General features: G+C 43.3%; 1 protein-coding gene across 20 annotated transcripts in view; it reads left to right on the forward strand.

Annotated features, from left to right (window-relative positions):
- EMCN (endomucin) overlaps nucleotides 1-20,870 on the forward strand; it is a 184,628-nt gene that overhangs the window by 81,511 nt on the left and 82,247 nt on the right. For 11 of the 20 annotated variants that reach the window (XM_039542609.1, XM_039542608.1, XM_039542613.1 and 8 more), the window contains one exon: nucleotides 871-1,003. The exons of the other annotated variants lie outside the window; for them this stretch is intronic. In XM_039542609.1, coding sequence (XP_039398543.1) covers nucleotides 871-1,003 — 133 coding nt within the window. The remainder of the gene's footprint in view (nucleotides 1-870; nucleotides 1,004-20,870) is intronic. 20 annotated transcript variants of the gene reach the window in all.

Consider the following 20,870-nt stretch of genomic DNA (forward strand, 5'->3'; position numbering starts at 1 on the left):
AGTCAGACTCTGGATGCAGTGATTAGAGCTGGTTTTGAAATTTTCAACATTTTAAAGGTTTTTCTAGCCCATTTATGACCAGCCCTATCAGTAGTGACTGACCAAGAATCATCTGAATGCTGCTGCACTGAGTATAGAATGGGAGTTAGCCAATCTAAGTTTCTCATAGACAGTCCGAATGCCTCTCCTTCTGGCTATGGAATGTGGCTGTTAAAATGACTTGCCATTTCATATCAAATGCAGAGTATGACTTACTCAGACTGCATTTCATAATTAGATCTTCCCATCCTGGGACATAACCTCAGGGTAAGGAAAGGGTATTCTAGGTTCACAATGCATTCCCTTCTCTTTGGAGAAAGACCAGAAGCAATTACCTGTATGCCAGGCCACCTGGTGCTCACTATTGATTCTGAGTCATCTCTGGCCATGCAGTTGGGATTCCAAGGTTTCCTGTCTTAAAATGTTGCCATTTATTCAGTTGCAGTTTGCTCTGTATTTCCATACCTTGCTATAAAATGGCCCTTGTTTGGACTGTCACTATTAATAAAAATCCATTTTAAAAATATCCAAAAATACGTTACGAAAATTGGTCTGATGTACACCATATTCTAAAGAAAGATCTACCTCTGTTTAGAACCTTTCCTGACCTCTGGGCTGAAAAAAACCTAAAATAAAGTATTAACATAAACACAATTGACTGCCAAAGGAAATGAGTTCCTGTAAGGACTGAAACAATAAGTCTCCTCTGTACTGAACTCTCAGAGGGAATATGCTGCATTTCCTCCTGTTCTTTATCAAAGTCCCCAAAATAAGCTGGAATGGGGAGTGACTTTGCACAGTCTCTGCACACCTTTTCCACTTACCAATTAGGGTCTGCCTCACAGAGAGAGAACACACCCTGCCTGGCTCTGCAAGGGAATTCCAGTGCGACAGATTACAAACATGAAGCTGCTTGGAGCTGCCCTTCTCTCCCTGGCTGTGTTCAGCATCTGCACCACAAATGGTAAGAGTGCACTGTTCTCTCACTCCTTTGACTTTCTTGGTAAGCAGCTAAGTGCCCTTGGGCACAGTTATCTCTCTATGGGTTTCTGCTAGTGAAGGCTTCATGTCACTGTACTATAGCAGCTCAGTGGTTCATTCCCACATGTATGGGCTGAGTAACTGCATTTGGAGGAAGAGGCCCTGCAAGGAGGGCAATGTTTTTAATCAAATTAAATGTCTATAGTGAAAATAGTATAGTGACCTATCGGTTTCTGTGGCATATCTCTGTCCAGCTGTCATGAGCCTCCCAAACCTGAGGGATTAAAAGCACCCAGCAAGTGGGAAAAGCCACTTACTCAAAAAATGTTTTCCCACTTCTCCTTTGAGAAATATCTTTTAGGGCACTTTTAAAAGGATTTGAAATGTTTGTCAGATTTGAAAACACCATTTAACACATTGGGGAACTTACAGTGGACTCAGCGTGTCCTAGTGTAACCTGCTGACTTCATTGGAATTACACCAGCGATGAATTTGGGCAAGTCTGCTTATCAGAAGCAAGTGTATGTTGACCACAAATACATATAGACTTGTAGAATTCCTCCAGTGTAACCCCACAATGCCCAGGGCAGTAATGTTGGAGTTCTGCAATGTGAAAAAGTGACTCCCGCCTCCAAATACTTGATGTTACTAGGTAACATAATGGCCATTGACCTGCTTTTTCTAATATTTTTCTGCGTAAAAGTTTGTGTACGTTCAAAGCAGAATAAATTACTTTTCATGACGGAGGAAGCAACTATAAGTTAAACTATCATCTCATCTTTATCAAGGATTGAAAACAAAGCTGATTTTCCCCCCTCTCATTTTGTTGGCCCATTATGCAGATGATCTGTAGTCATAGCTTTTACAGATGTCATTAGAGCAGATGGCTTTCAATGACTGGCTACTAACCGGTGAACAGGAATTCTGTTGTTAAAGGATTAAGTAATTGCAAGCACTGTGTCCTCAAAATTTTACTTGGATTACGTGTTAGAAATTGACGCACAAATCAACAAGTGTGTCTTGTGTGGTGTAACTTGTGTTTTTATTCTGGCTCATTGCTGTTAAAAATGTGATTGACCTGTAATGTTGTTGCTACAGGAAAATTTGCTTTTCAAACCCTGCCAGGTCAGTATGAACTCTGAAAGTACGTGTTTGGGCTGCTATTTATGCTCTGTCTTCTGTGGTTAGAATGAGCAGCCTTCCTGCCATTGTTAAGCTTTGAATTCATTGCAGGTCTTTTGAAAAGCAAGGTGGAATTAGTTCAGTAGGAGCAGGCTCAACAGTGCTGTTTGTAAAAGCCTATTAGAAAGCAACATGTACAGGTTAAAGGGGATGCAAAGGAGAGCTACGATTTCTGTAGAATGAATTTCCTAACACCTCTCCTGCAGCTGATTGGGAATGATTGGGTAGTGCAGCAGCAGGGTAGAGCTCATCACGCTGAATTAGCAAATATCATCAAGTAATGGACATTTGCTTTTAACTATTGTATTCTGTTAAAAAAAAATCTTAAACTCAAGCAGACGTGCTGAAACTCCATTGGTAAAATAATAAGGAAAAATGAAGACCGTGGGTGGAAAAATACAAGTTATATGTCTCCATCTCTACCATACAAATGAAACATAAGAGGAGCTGAAAAACTTCATAAATTGGTAATCTGTGGAGGACAGAAGGGAATCCACTCATGTTTGACACAATCTTATTTAAAGGGACACTGTCAACTTGAAATCTGATCAGTTTCAAAAAATGAGATGAGCAAATTCAGGTACTACACTTGCTACTGAATCCCGCTGCTAGTTTCGTTATTTTATAACCCCACTTTCCTATTTTTTAAAAATATTTTTCTCTCCTAGTGCCATGTGAAAGACCCACCCAGAGACTATATGGGGAGAGTGAAACTGTTATACACACAAAGTTCTGTCAAATGCTCAAAGTGTACAAATTGAGAAAAATAAGGGTTATTTTTCCTTTAATTTCATTTGATTACAATAATCCTAGGTGTTTCTTGTAACAACAGCAGGTAAAAAATGTCAGGCAGTAACTGTGATTTAAGTTGCCAGTGTCCCTTTAAGTAAAATGCAGTTATGGCAACCTCACTTTTTTTTTTTAAGTCAGGTGACATATGTTCACTACTTTCCCATCTTAGGGACCTAGTAAGTGGCCCTCTCAAAGCTAACTGGCTGCTCCTCTAGTCTCTGAGAGTATGCTTTCATTGCAGCTAGCAGTGACCTGGGTGGAAAGACTCATGGTGGTGGGGCTCGTGCTAGAGTGGGAAGTTGCAGCTGTGGCAGAAATTCTAGCTAGCCACTCAAGCTCAGATCCAGGACCCTGAGTTGCAACCCCCACACTGCTGTTTTTAGCAAGCTAGCTCCACCTCTGCTATCTTTGAGTGTTTGCCAGGGGTAGGAGTGTTGCATTCAGCTGCACTTTAGACATACCCTGAAGACTTTCAATGGTCTCCCCTTCTCAGATCTTCAGATGATGTATGGCCTTTCACAATTGTCTGGGAGCATTATAGGGTGTGTGAGGAGGGCATACATCACCCTCTGAAGCATCAGGTATTGACTACCAATCGAGGCAGGAGATGACAGAGCCGTTTTTTTTGCGTCTCCCTATCCTAATGTGTGTTGGGTGCCTTCAAATGCATCTCAAAACTGTACAGTCCTGTGTGCATCCCTTTTTGTGCAATGGAGTGTAAGTATTCCTACAAAGTGGGACAGTCTCTATGCAAAAAAATAAATGGACACAAATATGACATCAGTAATCATAACATTCAAAAACCAGTAGGAGAACACTTCAGTCTCTCTGGTCACTCAGTAACAGACTTAAAGGTGGCAATTTTGCAACAGAAAAGCTTCAAAAACAGACTCCAACGAGAAACTGCTGAACTAGAATTAATATGCAAATTAGATACCATCAATTTAGGCTTAAATAGAGACTGGAAATGGCTGAGCCATTACACACATTGAATCTATTTCCCCATGTTAAGTAGCCTCACACCTCTTGTCAAACTATCTGATATGGGCCATCTTGATTATCACTACAAAAGTTTTTTTTTCTCCTGCTGATAATATCTCATCTTAATGAATTAGCCTCTTAGAGTTGGTAGGGGAACTCCAACCTTTTCATGTTCTCTGTATGTATATATATCTCCTCACTATATGTTCCATTCTATGTATCCGATGAAGTGGGCTGTAGCCCACGAAAGCTTATGCTCAAATAAATTTGTTAGTCTCTAAGGTGCCACAAGTACTCCTGTTCTTTTTGTGGATACAGACTAACACAGCTGCTACTCTGAAACCTGTCATATTTTAGAATTATATTTAGCTGAAATTATAGATTCAGCCAAACCATAGCCTAAGAGGTGAACACTCCCATCCCAACACTATGGAGAAGTTTAGAACTGCATCAAATTGTGCATCTTGGGCCTGACTGTCATTGTAATGTTTGCGATTTGTGAATTTGTCTGGAACCTCTCCACACACACACAAATACATTATGATCTGCAGTGTTTTGGAATGTTCTCCCCAAAAGGACATGCAGTTGTCCTATTCCTTAGCCTGCAGGGGTTAACTGCAGCTTGATGGGTACCAAACTCAACCTCCTGCAAGAAACAAATACAAAGAGAGAGAGGGAGAGAGAGAGAAGTTGGCAGCCCCACAGAACTGGAGAATTTTAGGATCTAAATACAGTCTGTGAGCTAGCAATATTTTCCTAATTTTCCTATTGAGTTTTGGATATGAAATTCTTTGGACTCTCATGCATTTTGACAGGTAGTCACCCTCCACAAGCGTATTATTGGAGGCTGGATGAATCTAGAGATGTTCAGGATCCACTGATAGCAAAATAATAGCCCCAGAACCTTCCTGACAACTCAACTCTAGTCTAAAGGCTTCTCTTCATCCCTCTGGATCCCAAACTTCACAGTAGACTTGGGAATTCCTTACTCTAGAATTAAAGGGCTCTGGCCTAACCACATTTCACACTATCCCAGTCTGCACCAAAATAAACATATACCTTGGCACAGAAATGCTTCCTGGGCTGATTCATCATGCTTCTAACTACCTATTACCTGGGGGAAAGATCTGACAGGTAGGTGGGGAGACAGCTGGGAGAGAAATTGGGCCAAAGAGCTGTGAGCTATGGGATCATAGAATATCAGGGTTGGAAGGGACCTCAAGAGGTCATCTAGTCCAACCCCCTGCTCAAAGCAGGACCAATCCCCAACTAAATCATCCCAGCCAGGGCTTTGTCAAGCCTGACCTTAAAAAAGTCTAAGGATGGAGATTCCACCACCTTCCTATGTAACCTATTCCAGTGCTTCACTGGCTTCTTAGTGAAATAGTTTTTCCTAATATCCAACCTAGACCTCCCCCACTGCAACTTGAGACCATTGCTCCTTGTTCTATCATCTGCCACCCCTGAGAACAGCCTAGCTCCATCCTCTTTGGAACCCCCCTTCACTCTTCTCTTCTGCAGACTAAATAACCCCAGTTCCCTCAGCGTCTCCTCATACATCATGTGCCCCCCTAATCATTTTCGTTGCCCTCCGCTGGACTCTTTCTAATTTGTCTACATCCTTTCTGTAGTGGGGGCCCAAAACTGGATGCAATACTCAGGATGTGGCCTCACCAGTGCTGAATAGAGGGGAATAATCACTTTCCTCGATCTGCTGGCAGTGCTGCTACTAATGCAGCCCAATATGCCATTAGCCTTCTTGGCAACAAGGGCACACTGTTGACTCATATCCAGCTTCTTGCGCACTGTAATCCCCAGGTCCTTTTCTGCAGAACTGCCACTTAGCCAGTTGGTCCCCAGCCTGTAGCAGTACATGGGATTCTTCCATCCTAAGTGCAGGACTCTGCACTTGTCCTTGTTGATCCTCATCTGATTTCTTTTAGCCCAATCCTCCAATTTGTCTAGGTCGCTCTAGACCCTATCCCTACCCTCCAGCATATCTACCTCTTCCCCAAGCTTAGTATCATCTGCAAACTTTCTTAGGGTGAAATTCATCCCATCATCCAGATCATTCATGAAGATGTTGAACAAAACCAACCCCAGGACTGACCCATGGGGCACTCCGCTTGATACTGGCTGCTAACTAGACATCAAGCTGTTGATCACTCCTGTTGAGCCTGATGATCTAGCCAGCTTTTTATCCACTTTATAGTCCATTCATCCAATCCATACTTCTTTAACTTGCTGGCAAGAATACTGTGGGAGACCTTATCAAAAGCTTTGCTAAAGTCAAGATATATCACATCCACCGCTTTCCCCATATTCACAGAGCCAGTTATCTCTTCACAGAAGGCAATCAGGTTGGTCAGACATGACTTGCCCTTGGTGAATCCATGTTGACTGTTCCTGATCACTTTCCTCTCCTCCAGCTGCTTCAAAATGAATTCCTTGAGGACCTGTTCCATGATTTTTCCAGAGACTGCGGTGAGGCTGACTGGTCTGTAGTTCCCTGGATTCTTCTTCTTCCCTTTTTTCAAGATGGGCACTATATTTGCCTTTTTCCAATCGTCCAGGACCTCCCCTGATCGCCACGAGTTTTCAAAGATAAAGGCCAATGGCTCTGCAATCATATCAGCCAACTCCCTCAGCACCCCGGGGCTGTATTAGATCCGGCCCCATGGACTTGTGCATGTCCAGCTTTTCTAAATAGTCCTTAACCTGTTCTTTCACCACTGAGGGCTGCTCACCTCCTCCCCATACTGTGCTGCCCAGTGCAACAGTCTGGGAGCTGACCTTGTCTGTGAAGACCAAAGCAAAAAAAGCATTGAGTACTTCAGATTTTTCCACATCACTATGTTGCCTCCGCCATTCAGTAAGGGTCCCACACTTTTCCTGACCACCTTCTTGTTGCTAACATACCTGTAGAAACCCTTCTTGTTACCCTTAATATCCCTTGCTAGGAGCAACTCCAATTGTGCTTTAGCCTTCTTGATTACACCCCTGCATGCTCTAGCAAAATGTTATACTCCTCCCTGATCATCTGTCCAAATTTCCACTTCTGGTAAGCTTCATTTTTGGGTTTAAGCTCACCAAAGATAACTCAGTTAAGCAGGTTGCCTGCCATATTTGCTATTCTTTCTGCACATCGGGATGGTTTGTTCCTGTGCCCTCAATAAGGCTTCTTTAAAATATAGCCAGCTCTCCTGGACTCCTTTCCGCCTCATATTAGCATCCCAGGGGATCCTGCCCATCAGTTCCCTATGGGAGTCTAAGTCTGCTTTTCTGAAGTCCAGGATCTGTATTCTGCTGCTCTCCTTTCTGCCTTTTGTCAGGATCCTGAACTCGCCATCTCATGGTCACTGCTGCCCAGGTTGCCACCCACTTCTACTTCCCCTACCAATTCTTCCCTGTTTGTGAGCAGCAGGTCAAGAAGCGCACCACCCCTAGTTGGTTTCTTCAACATTTGCACCAGGAATTTGTCCCCAGCACTCTCCAAAAACTTCCTGGATTGTCTGTGCACTTCTGTATTGCTCTCCCAGCAGATGTCAGGGTGATTGAAGTCCCCCATGAGAACCAGGGTTTGTGATCTGGAAACTTCTGTTAGTTGTCCGAAGAAAGCCTCGTTTACCTCATCCTCCTGGTCTGGTGGTCTGTAGCAGATGCCCACCACCACATCACCCTTGTTGCTCTGATTTCTAAACTTAACCCAAAGACTCTTTTTTCTCCAGTTTCATACTGGAGCTCTGAGCAATCATACTGCTCTCTTACATGCAGTGCAACTCATCCACCTTTTCTCCTTTGCCTGTCCTTCCTGAACAGTTTATACCCATCCATGACAGTGCTCCAGTCATGTGAGTTACCCCAGCAAGTCTCTGTTATTTCAATCACATCATAGTTCCTTGGCTGTGCCAGGACTTCCAATTCTTCCTGCTTCTTTCCCAGGCTTCTTGTGTTCGTGTACATGCACCTAAGATAACTAGCCAATTGCCCTACTTTCTCAGTATGAATCAGGAGGCCTCCTCTGTTTGCACCCTCCTCCTTGTGTTTCCTCCTGGTATCCCACTTCCCCACTTACCTCAGGGCCTATGTCATCATCCTGCAGTGAACCTAGTTGAAAGCCCTCCTCACTAGGTTAGCAAGCCTGCCTGCGAAGATGCTCTTCCCTCTCTTCATTAGGTGGATCCCATCTCTTCCTAGCAATCCTTCTTCCTGGAACAACATTCCACGGTCGATAAATCCAAAGCCCTCTCTCTGACACCACCTGCATAACCACGCATTTACCTCCACAATTCGATGATCCCTCCCTTTGATGATCAAATATAGACACTCCTTCTGAGTCAGCACCAAGGTTTATTTTCCCGAGGAAATAAACCAGGACTAAAGTGAAGTTGTTCTCTGATTTTTTTCAGTGTAGGCGTTAACATGTGCTTATAGAATAATACCTAGCACTTCTAGAATGCATCTCTTCTTCAAGGCACTGTACATATATTCACTAAGCACCTGATTCTGTGACTCTTCCTGACAGTGGGTAGCACTTTGCCCTCCAAGCACTCCTGTCAAAATCAGGCATTTGAAACAAACAGGAGTACGTGCAGAGAAAGGTACTATTAAATTAGTGTGGGTGGGCAGGTGTGTGGGATGGAGGTGGGGGAGAATTTGGCACTACAGGCCTGATCAAGAGGGCACTGAAGTCATTTGAAGTCTTTCCATTGATTTCATTAGCCTTTGTGTCAAACCCTAAATGAGATGGACCTCAACCAAATCCCGCAGATCTGAACACTACTGAGCTTTGTGGGTCACCCCATCTCTATAACCAGACAAACCAAACTGCCGGATTCCAGCTTTGCAGCTTGAGACAAATGATACTAATTAACAGGAGCACTTTCAAGTGATGGTTGTTTGCATTTCTATTTAGATGTGCTTTAAGTTTGTAAGTATCGTTATTGTAGCCAGAAAAGATGGACAAACTGTTCTCCTCTCCTACCTTCACCCATGTCCCCATATACACAAACCTTCATTTGTTTTAGGAACTAGATGCAAAGGGAACCATTTTTTTGAGCTATTGCAACACTTGAATATGTTTTCTTCCTATTCTGTGTTCCTTCCCCACCCTACCCCCGTTTTGGTTGAGATGTCAAATGCTGAAATAGCTCATCAGCTCAGTTGTGCAAACTCAAGAAATTGAACAGGCTTTGCGTAATTGGCTGAATTTTGGATGCTTATCTGAACTGAACTTGAACTTGCACTCTAAACATTTTGGGGTTTGTCAGTTTTTAGTAGGTGGGGACATCTGAAATCAATTTTGCAAGATGGACATTTTCAAACATCAAATTGCAGTAAATGGAATTTACTCTAGCCTTTAATTGAGCTTTAGTTCCTAGGCAGGTGGTTTTCTCCCTTCTGACACATTCCTTTGACTCATTACTGCTGTCTCATGTTGGGCCTATACTGGCTTGTGGATTTCAAAGGTAAACTTATGATTTTTGTTCTGTTCCGTAGTATGTTTTACTCCCAAACACAAATTCAGGTTCAACGCAAGTGGATAAGATAAGGAAACACAAGCTGAGAGTAGAAATAGCTCACTTGACTGGTGAGCAGGGCATGATGTGCAGCCAGACAAATGGAAGCTGGATCCTTAAGGCATATTAAATTCAGCCACCTCTGGCTGCAAACATGACACTATATAATATTAAAAATACCAAACTAGAGGCTGTCTTGCTTTCATACATTTTTCTCACTTGAAATGATTTTGGTGTATTTTTTTCTGTCTCCTATATCTGGACCAAATCCAGAGGACTTTATCCAGGCAAAGTATCCACTGAAGTCAATGAGCTTTTCCTAATTACAGAATGAGTAAGAAGCTCAGTGTTTGACCTTCTGTTTACCTACATGCTTATCTCCAACCTCTGCAAAAATCTGTAGATACATAAATGACAAAACTCTTTTGAGATGTACTGTCTCCTACTAGACTAATGAAGGTTCTAACTGGTGACGTTCTGCCGGGAAAGTATCATTATAGCTTAAAGAATGTTCAGACCACATAGCATGAACCCACAGAGAGATGTTACTGATTTCGTAATGCAGTGAACTTCTGATTTTCTGCTGAAGCAAATTTAAGACTGATCATTTACCTTTTATAAATACCATGTTTAAAAATTTGCATTGTAATTGGTTAGTAAAAAGGTCTGTCGGGGTTGGGATGCTATAAAACTATGGCCGCTGCTGGAGAAATTCTGCCCTGACTAAAACTCTCAGCAAAACTGTCAAAATTCAATAAGATTACAAGGGGCATCATTTAACGCAGAATTTGGCCCAGTGGATGTGCAGGAGCTGTTGCTTCCATACAGCAAGTCAAGAATCTAGGCCAGGCTCTAATAAAATCCAATAATCTGCTCTTGGCGAGCCCAGGACCAGGCCAGCATGCAAAGAAACAGGTATCTCATTCTTAAACTGGGGTTTTGGAATCTCTGGGCCAGATCTTGGCCTGTGATATCAGCCATTTGAATTGCTCCAGTAGTGCATAAGGCCCCTTAAAGAGGAAATGGGTCCAGTTCTCCTGTGATTGGTTAGTTCCTTCCCAACTAGGCCTGATAGAGAGCACCTGGCCTCTGTGAAGACTCAGGCAGCAGTTGTGAAAAGGGAATAGGGAAGGAGCAGTAAGGAGTTGGTGACAGTTGCCTGTCAAGAACTCTATGAGACTTGAAAGCAGTAGTTAAGAGCTGCTGGTGAAGAGACCTAGTGCAGAGAGAGAACTGTTGGGAGAGTGCTATGGATAGGAGTTGCTGGACAAAAATGACCAGAGTGAGGGAACCCTGCTGAGTAGGAGACTTGTGCAGAGAGTCCTCGATAAAGGGGAAGAACCAGCTCAGTCAGTGCAGGCTGAGCCCAGGAACCAGAGAGTTGATTCTGGAGGGAGGTTTCCATGAGCAGGGGTGGGACTCCAAGCAAAGAGGCCCGAGGAGTGGAATGCTGCAGGGACCCCCCCCCCCCCCTTGCAGAACAGCTGAGTTGAGGGCTGTGAGAGAAGAGCTGCAAGAAGCATGGAGAATTGCCAGACATGTGAAGGCCCTGGAATAGGGGCATAGTAATTGGAGGAATTGTTGACTCATAGATGTGTGGCTTGGAGATGGGCCCTGGAGTGCAGGGCTGGAGGACCGCTGCATTTGAACCTGCCTTACTTTGGGATCGGAGGGTGGAATTCTGACTTGGAGGAGCTTGCTGAAGGTGGAATTGTAGTAATTATTCCTGAGTTCAGGTCTAGAATTGGACTCTGAGAGGGACAATGTTCCTTTTCCAGGAGTGGGACATGACCATTAGTCTAATCTGTGGTGAAGAAGATGGGCAACTTGGTCGGCTTCAGGGACTGTAGGAGAAAACAGACAGGACTCACCTGTATCTCCACAGTCATGCAGGAGGGCAGCCTGGTGGTGGTGGCAGCCCTTTTATATTAAACAGTCAACTGGCGATTTGCTTTGTCTCAGAGAACTCCTCAGTGGTGTAGAGCTGGAGTCATAGCAGAGTGGACATGCCCAGTAGCAAAAAAGGAAACACGTGGGGCTGGGAATGTTTAAATATGACACCATCTCTATATCATTTGTTGCTGATCCCTTTTCCACTATTTCTGGGAAAGGAGAGGGTGTGGCCGGAGAACACTATGATTCCTGGCTGGTATAATGGCCCTTACAGGGCTTACACTGCTTCAGCTTATGGGGCTCGAGCCGAGAGTGCCCTAAATAGTGCCAGGCATGAATCAGCCATTCGCCAGCCACAGGTTTGAGGGGAGAGCAAAAAAAAAAAAGCAAAAGCCATCACTTCCACTCTGAAGTGTACCCCAAATGCTGATCTCATGCACCCGAGGATTCAAGCACCTAACTATATGTACTTTTCAGCTGCCATGCTAGAATATACTAGTGTACTAAGCATTACATATTGAACTAATAAATGTGGGTTTCAACGAAGTGCCTCAGGGAGTAAGGCACCTAATTCACATTGACTGTTGAGCCCCCTCCCAACCCTCCCATGTGTTGATAAAGTATTTTCAAAACAACATTTAATCTCATTTTCACTTGCACTAGGACGTTCTGGGGTGTTTGTTGTAGGTTGTAGATAGCAGCACACTGCAGGTGGCGGAGAGCAAGCAGCAAATACCAGAGTGGTATTTTCTCATCACATACATGGACTGTAGCCTTTCTGCCTTGCCTTATCATTCTAATGAAATTGTGCATCTTGCCAGCATGGGAGATATACTCCAGCATTGCTATCCTACAAGATATTTAATCCTTTTAAAGAGCACATTCAGTTTGTATTAACATCTCAAGTGCACAGAGTTGAAGCTTTTCTGAAGAACACTGGTGCAATTCCAGCATTAGGGTTAAGTTAATTGAATCGTTGGTTGTCTTAATGAGTTGTTAATTCTTTTTTCTTATCATTTTTAGCAGAATATTCATATACCAAAGGGATCCATATCTGGACTTGACATGTATGGCTAGTGAGGCAACACTAACTAACATGCCCAAATCCTTGATTTTTAGCTAGTCTGGAGAAAACAGTGGCAGTAAGTTTAGCATCTGCTGCCTTCCTGGCCAAAGAATCTAGCTCTTTTCTATATAATAATTTATATACAATTTTATAATGTAATTACCCTCCTGGTCTGAGATGTGAATTTTTTGCTTCATAATGACTAGAAATAATCAGTTTGGCATATACCAGGACTTCCTGGATACAGAATTTGCCACGGGTTCCACCACCCAACACAGAATGTAGACTTTTATTTAAAAAATAAATAAATCTTAGCCTTTAAGGCTGCGATGATATCCTTTGCAGTGTAAAGAAATACAGTGATTATATATCAAGGTCTGTAGATATCTCAGAGAGATGATTTCAGGCTAAGGGCATTACTCATATTCTCAGCGTGATTGAACTCGGACATCAAATAATGTAAACTTGCTAATTGTTTTGCAGCTGGCCATTTAAGTGAAAAGTTGTTGTTAGAAGCAGTGGGAAAGCTAGTTGCTAACAAGGAACTAGAAAGTCAACAACCCTAATCCCCCAAAATGATCACATGAAACCCTTCAAGAGAAGAGGGGAAAGAGTAGTTTCATCCCTTCAGCTGTGTCTATAGCTTCAACTGTCCTCTGGCCCAATTACTTCCCCAGATGCCAAAAAGCTCCACACGTCCCTCTCAGAGCTGACAAAACTTTCAGCTTCCCCCTGACAGCTTCTCCAATACGGATGTATTGCTAATACAAAATGCTGCAGCACAATGAAAATTGAACGTTCGGGCAATTGAACTGAATATTGAAGTAAATGACACTGGTGATACTTTAATGACGGTAGTTATTCAATTTCATAGGGGATTCAATAAAAGTTTCAATTTTAAAATTTGCTTGAGGGCTGCCATGGAAATCCGAGTCCTACAGAATCCAGGGCTCCCTGCTGCAGAATTTAGCTCCAGCTTGTAGCACAGCATGTGAGCTTTGGAAATATATCACTTTAGTGTTGAAAGGATGGCTGCCCAAACACCCTATTATATTAATGCAACTTCAGAGTGTCTTTTTGTGAATGGTGTTCTTTTAACAGCAGGGTGCTATAGTATATTACTGTATTTGCGGTAGATGGTATCGAGGGCAAAAAGTATATTTGCTGAATTACTGGATTCCGTTTGAAGCTGTTGGTTGATGGGAGTTCCAGTGAATATCAAGAGGAAGATAGTTATTAAAATACTTGCAGAATAATGCAGTACTAGAGGTATGCTGCCAATAATTGAAACACTACATACAAGTACCCTGATACACCCCTTTTCATAAGCATGCTAATTTAGTGATGTGGTTGCACCTACTTTGTAATGTCATTGAAATTTAGAGATGAACGTAACTTAATCTGCTAGTATAATGCTGACAGACCCCAGTTGTAGGTTGGCAGGATTGAAACTGGGACCTCTGAAGCTAAATGCATGAGCCTCTACTGCATGAGCTAAAAGCCACATGGCTGTTAGCTAAGGCTGTAGCAGATTTATTAATTTCTAAATGGTCTCGGTGCCACTACATGGGACAGAGCACCACACCCAGGAGGTGTGTGGGTTACACTAGGACACCTTATCTAGCTGTATCTCTTTCAGCAGACAGTGGCAGTAGTGCCATGCTCTCTACCTCCTGTTTCTTCATTGCCTCTTAACAGCACCCTGTTCTGGATGCTGTGTTGACCTACTGCCTCAACTGTTAGTGACACCCACCTCTCCCCTGCAACATCAAAGCATACGAGAAAGATACTCGTTTAGAATCTGAACCCAACTGTACCCTCTGGCTGGTGCAGATTTGACTAATTAGTGGACCCATTTAGTCAATATCCATGGTCAGTTAATTCCCCCAGCCATTTGTCTGCCCCCAGTTACAGATAAGAGAGATTTTATCTGCTGCATGCACCAGTAGCTAAAGTGATAACAAATACCTCATTTTGCTTTCTTTGATATTGGGATGTTCTGTACCTTCTAGTCCTTGTGGCTTTATTCTAAGCATTGTGGAAAAAGATGAACAGGGACTTAATTCAGTATGGAATTAAAGTAATTATGAAAGCAATTTCTAACATTCCCACAGAAGTTCATGTGGGAGTCAGGCTGTATCTGAAGCTCCAAACACAAATGTTTCTGGAGAAATGTCAGCAGCAGAATGGCAAGTGTGGGTGTGGCTGGAGTGAGCAGATACAGGATATGCTAAAAATACACGCACACTAGGAGCAGCTGCAATGACCCCTTCCTGCATTATACAGTTAGGCCAAGTTGAATCTTACTCTGTTAGGGTATGTCTACACTAGAAAATTAGGTCAATTTTATAGAAGTAGATTTTTAAAAATCGATTTTATACACTTGATTGTGTATGTCCACACTAAGTGCATTAAGTCGGCAGAGTGTTTCCTCACTACCGTGGCTAGCATCGACTTACGGAGCAGTGCACTGTGGGAAGCTATCCCACAGTTCCCGCAGTCTCCGCTGCCCATTGGAATTCTGGGTTAAACTCCCAATGCCTGATGGGGCAAAAACATTGTTGCGTGTGGTTTTGGGTACGTCATCAGTCGCCCCTCCCTCCGTGAAAGCAACAGCAGACAATCATTTCATGCCTTTTCTCCTGGGTTACCCGTGCAGATGCCATACCACGGCAAGCATGAGCAAGTGCAGAATGGTGGTAGAATGTGCCTTTATGTTTAAAAGCTCACTGGCGCTGTTGGTCAGACCTCAGTACAACCAACATTCCCAGTGTTATTGCTGGTTGCTGTGTGCTCCATAGTATCTGTGAGAGTAAGGGGGAGACATTTATGCCGGGGTAGGAGGTTGTGGCAAATCGCCTGACGTCCGATCTTGAGCAGCCACACAGCAGGGTGATTAGAAGAGCACAGCAAGACGCGCTGCATATCAGAGAGGCTTTGAAAACCAGTTTCATGACTGGCCAGGCTTCGGTGTGACAGTTGTGTGTATTTCTCCTTGATACAAACCCGCCCCCTTTGTTGATTTTAATTCTCTGTAAGCCAACCACCCTCCCACCTTTGAAATAAAGTAACTATTGTTTTGAAACCATGCATTCTTTCTTTATTAATTTAAAAAAATGAGATAATGGACAAGGTAGCCCAGATGGGGTGGGGAGGAGGGAAGGACAAGGCCACATTGCTTATATTTGAATGACAGTTTTCTGTTGCTTGGGCCAACCTCTGGAGTGGAGCAGCTGGGGGCCCAGAGCCTCTCTCCACCTTCTCCCCCCTGCCTCGTTCTTGGGCGTCTGGGTGAGGAGGCTATGGAACATGAGGAGGAGAGTAGGCAGTTATATATGGGTGCAGAGGGTGTCTGTGTTCTTGTTGGCTTTTCTGCAGCTCCAACAGATGCTTCATCATGTCTATTTGCTCTCCCATTAGCCTTAGCATCGCATCCTTCCTCCGCTCTTCGCACTCACTTAATTCTTTCCTGGCCTTCGCCACTGAATGCCTCCATGCATTAAGCTGTGCCCTATCAGTGCGGGAGGACTGCATGAGCTCAGAAAACATGTCATTGTGAATGCGGTTTTTTTTGCCTTCTAATCTGTGATAACCTCAGGGATGGAGATGATAGGGGGAGCATAGAAACATTCTACACTGTACGATTCTGGGGGTACTGCATGGTCACCTGTGCTGCTGAGTTCACCACGCTGACCAAACAGGAAATGAAATTCAAAAGTTCCCGGGGCTTTTCTTGTCTACCTGGCTAGTGCATCGGAGTTCAAAGTGCTGTCCAGAGCGGTCACAATGGAGCACTCTGGGATAGCTCCCAGAGGCCAATACCATCGATTTGCGTCCACACTATCCCAAATTCAACCCAGCAAGGTCAATTTTAGCGCTACTCCCCTCGCCGGCGAGGAGTACAGAAGTCGATTTTAAGAGCCCTTTATGTCGATGGAACGGGGTTGCTTGTGTAGATGCAGTCATTATAAAATCAACCTAAAGCGGCTAAATTTGACCTAACCCTGTAGTGTAGACCAGAGCTTAGAGCTAGCCACAAACCCATGATTTTACTGCATGCTACAGTGCCAGTGCATGACAGAAGATAACTACCCATTGACTCATACTCAGGTTCTCCTTTGTCCCCTTATTTTCATACAAAAAATTTACTGATTTGGGGGAAGTAAAAAAAGTATTGTAATAAATCTATGTAGGACTTCATAGTTGTCACACCAGTGTGCATCTTGACCACCTGGTATTTCCGGGCAATAGAAAGACTAGAATTAAGATCTTTGTGCTCTAAAAGAACAGGCCCTCCCCTCTAATGGAGAATCTCAATAAGCTGTTAGCTGTTTGCCATGGGCTCTATACTGCTAAGTGGTTCTGATTCCATCCGATGCAGGGCAGTGGTATTAGCCAGTTCTCAGTAATTATTAAGTCCTTTCCCTTCACATTCTTAAAATGTTTTAGGATAAAAACGTTGAAAAGCACCTAAGTAATTTAGAGGCCCAAGTCACGTTGACTTTCACTAAGTCACTTAGGTGCTTTTGAAAAATCTTACCGTAACTACCAAAAGTTGAGCAAGAGATCCCATTTAGTGACTGTATGACAACTGCCTATAATGCAACGAAGGCAGCTTTATACTTGTCTGTACATTTGGCAAACTTTTTAACTGAATGTGATAAGTGCATCAGTATACGAGTCCTATACCCTGTCGTCAATCTTTTACACTATGCCCAAAAAGCAGACTCTGTTAAGACTAAGTACATTCTGCTTTTTTGGGAAATGTGCAGGACTGAGTACATTGTGCTAAACAAACTAACTATAATAAAATACCTTGTTTGTTTTAAAATGGCTGTTTCTTTTTATAGATTAAGATCTTCTAGGACTTCCATTTTATCTCTTTAAAAATATGGTCCAGGATTAAACTTGGCAATTAAGGTCTCAACATAATAGCAACTAGGCATGCTTCAGCGTGCTATAGCCTTCTCTCAGTTATTGGGTGGGGTGAGCTGGAAGGGGATCAATATTCCCACGCTTGATTGTTGTGAGGGAAAAGGGTTTTCACTGTGTTCTGTCTTACTCCTCTATATGGTGCACAGGAGGAGCCTGAGGCCTTGTCTACACACAAACTTGCACCAGTTTAATCAAAACTGTGTTTTAAAATTGATTTAGTTAAACCAGTCCAAGTTTGTGGGTAAATCATCCCTTAGTGACTCCTACAATTCCTCCTCCCTTCCCCCCCTCCCTCAAAAGGGAGAAGGGAGGGAGATTATCTGGAGCAGTGGCTCTCATCCTTTGCAGAATACCCCTTTCAGGAGTCTGATGTATCTTGCAATCCCCCAAGTTTCACCTCACTTAAAAACTACTTGCTCACAAAATCAGACATAAAAATACAAAAGTGTCACAGCACAACCCTATTACTGAAAAATTGCTTTCTCATTTTTACCATATAATTATAAAATAAATCAATTGGAATATAAATATTGTACTTTTTAGTGTATAGTACATACAGCAATATAAACAAGTCATTGTATGAATTTGTACTTTGTACTGACTTTGCTAGTGCTTTCTATGTAGCCTGTCGTAAAACTAGGTAAATATCTAGATGAGTTGATGTACTCCCTGGAAGACCTCTGTGTACTCCCAACACATATCCTGGTTGAGAACCACTGTTTTGGAGGTGTAAATACCTCCAGATCTTTCTAGAACTGAGAGCCCAGCTTCCCGGATGATTGTGAAGTGCTGAGTACAGCATTCCATTGCTAGTATATAGCACAGGTAAGGTGTATGGCACTCTGTAATACACAAAAATAGAGAATGACCCTGCACTACTCAGCATAGTACGAGAGGCCAGGTCTATGCAGGGAACACTTTGCTCATATAGCTATACTATACCAGCAAAGTGTTCGTAGTGTAGATGCAATTTGTACTGGTAAAACTCATGCTTTTGCCAGTATAGCTTATCTCAGCTCCAGCCCCGAGTGAAAAAAGCTATACCAGAAAAAGCTCATCTACATTAGGGGCTTTTGCTAACATGGCTATGCTGGCTAGGGACTGCATCTCATCACTCCCCTGAGAGCTACGCTGGCTGAAGTTTGTAGAGTAGAGCTTCCCTGGGCACACAGAGTTCATTGGAAATGCAGAGGTGGAGATACTGTAGTAGGTATTTTTTATTTGGTTTTGCCTGATTATAAAGGGGGGGATCAGTGAAACTGACTAGACTTTGTCGGAGCACAAAGTTTGCAAACTGTACAGCAAGTGACAGAAATGCTTTTTCTTTAGTCCATTAGTTATTTTAAGTGCTATTTATGACAATGGGTAAAAATAGTTAGGCAAAAGTTTGATTCATAAGCTGACAATATGCCATTAACTGTCTTAAGCCACTGTGCCAGTAGTGAATCACTATTATTCTGTTCATTCTGCTCTATAGTATTTTGTGTAGGAACTTTGCATATAAATAGCTTTTATGGACTGTTTGTCTGGCACACAAGGAGTGGTACTCATGTTCTGGGAAAGGGAAGGAGAAGTATCAACACCAATGTTTCACTTCCTGCTACTTCCTGCTACTCTTTGTTCTCTTATAGAGAAATTGCATCAGGTTCCACTGCTTCCACCCCTTTCTTTCTTTGGTCACTCCCAGCTGTCATGGTAAAGGCCTCCTGTTCTGTGTGGCTTAGATTCCCTCTCAGCAGCACCATTACCCCCCTTTCTCATTGCAGTAGCTTGGGTTCTGGTTCCTATCTACTCATTGCCCTTCCCTCCTCTTATTCCCAGCTGCTTCTACTCCCTTCGCTTCCCACATCAAAGCAGGGAGCTGCCCTACCCTCAACAGGTCATAGTAGGACTGCCGTCCTGAGATGCTCTGGCCTTTCTAGCTTCCCTTAAGGCCTGAATGTCCCCCTGCTGTGGGAGTGGATGTCTCCCTTCTTCATTGCTTCTGGAAGAGGAGTCTGCAACTGTGTGTGTGTTTAAAAACTGAGGTTTAATTTGCCCTTTATGGGGGATGGTGTTTGAAGGGGAGGGTGTCTGTTTGGCAAACTGAAATGAGGGTGGGCCATTGCTTTACGCTGCTCTGCACCTAAGCCTAGAGAAATTGGCACGTCTCCTTGGCTTCCACTTTTTAGCCCAGTCTGTACTAGAAAAATGCCCCTTTAATTGCCCCATTGCAAGTTGTAAACCTGGCCGTTGTGAATCTGTTCAGCCTGTCCATATAACCAGGGGTTCTCAGCTTTTTTCTTGCTGAGGCCTACCCCAATATGCTATAAAAACTCCACGGCCCACCTGTGCCACAACAACTTTTTTTCTGCATATAAAAGCCAGGGCCCATGTGAGGGGGTAGCAAGCAAGCCAATTGCCTGGGGCCCCCATGAAGCTACATTGCTCAGGCTTCGGCTTCAGTCCTGCGTGGCAGGGCTCAGGGCCCCAGGATTCAGCCCCATGTGATGGGGTTTTGGCTTTCTGCCCTGGGCCCCAGCGAATCTAACGCTGGCCCTGCTTGCGGTCCCCCAAGGAGCCCCAGACCCCAGGTTGAGAACCACTACATATAACCACTTCCTTCAATCATTGCACTGCAGCTTCCAAAACAGAAAACTTGTATGAATAAAATCACTGAAATTGCAGTAGCTCAAAGCTAGAAAAAAACAGGAATACAAGAGAGAGTGCACAGAGTAGTCACAGAAAGGGTTGCATGAGCATTAGGGACTGTGCTGCGAAGACCACTTGCAATGGTGCCCCTGCAACGCCAACACTTTCTATTCACATTAGCATTAGAATGACATTGTGTGTGCCTGCATAAGGTATGCTGGTGATAGGCAAATGCAATTTCAAATTGGCTGGTAATATTTGTTTACCATTGCAAACACTTTTGAATGTGTGCATTAAGTATGTTATAACTGCTGCAGGAGCTTGTAGTAGAAATATAAACAAACTGGGAGGCAGTTTGTCTTTTGCCCGATGAAATTAACTAATGGCTACATTTAGTGTAATTTTATCACAAGTTGTCGTAAACAGATAGTTAAGGGTTAATGTCTCTTTTACCTGTAAAAGAAGCTCAGTAAACCTGGCTGACACCTGACCAGAGGACCAATAAGGGGACAAGATACTTTCAAATCTTGGTGGAGGGAAGTCTTTGTTTGTGCTCTTTGTGTTGTTGTTGTTCGCTCTCAGGACTGAGAGGGACGGGACATCAATCCAGGCTCTCCAAATCTTTCTAAATCAGTCTTTCATGGTCCAAACTTGTAAGTAGCCAGGCAAGGCGGATTAGTTTTAATTTTGTTTTCTCAACTTGTAAATGCTTCTTTTGCTGGAAGGATTTTTACCTCTGTTTGCTGTAACTTTGAACCTGAGGCTATAGGGGGTTTCCTCTGGGCTATATGAATCTAAGTACCCTGTAAAGCATTTTCCATCCTGATTTTACAGAGATAATTTTTACCTTT

Source organism: Mauremys reevesii, linkage group 5 (genome assembly GCF_016161935.1).
Source record: "Mauremys reevesii isolate NIE-2019 linkage group 5, ASM1616193v1, whole genome shotgun sequence".
NCBI classification, from domain to species: Eukaryota; Metazoa; Chordata; order Testudines; family Geoemydidae; genus Mauremys; species Mauremys reevesii.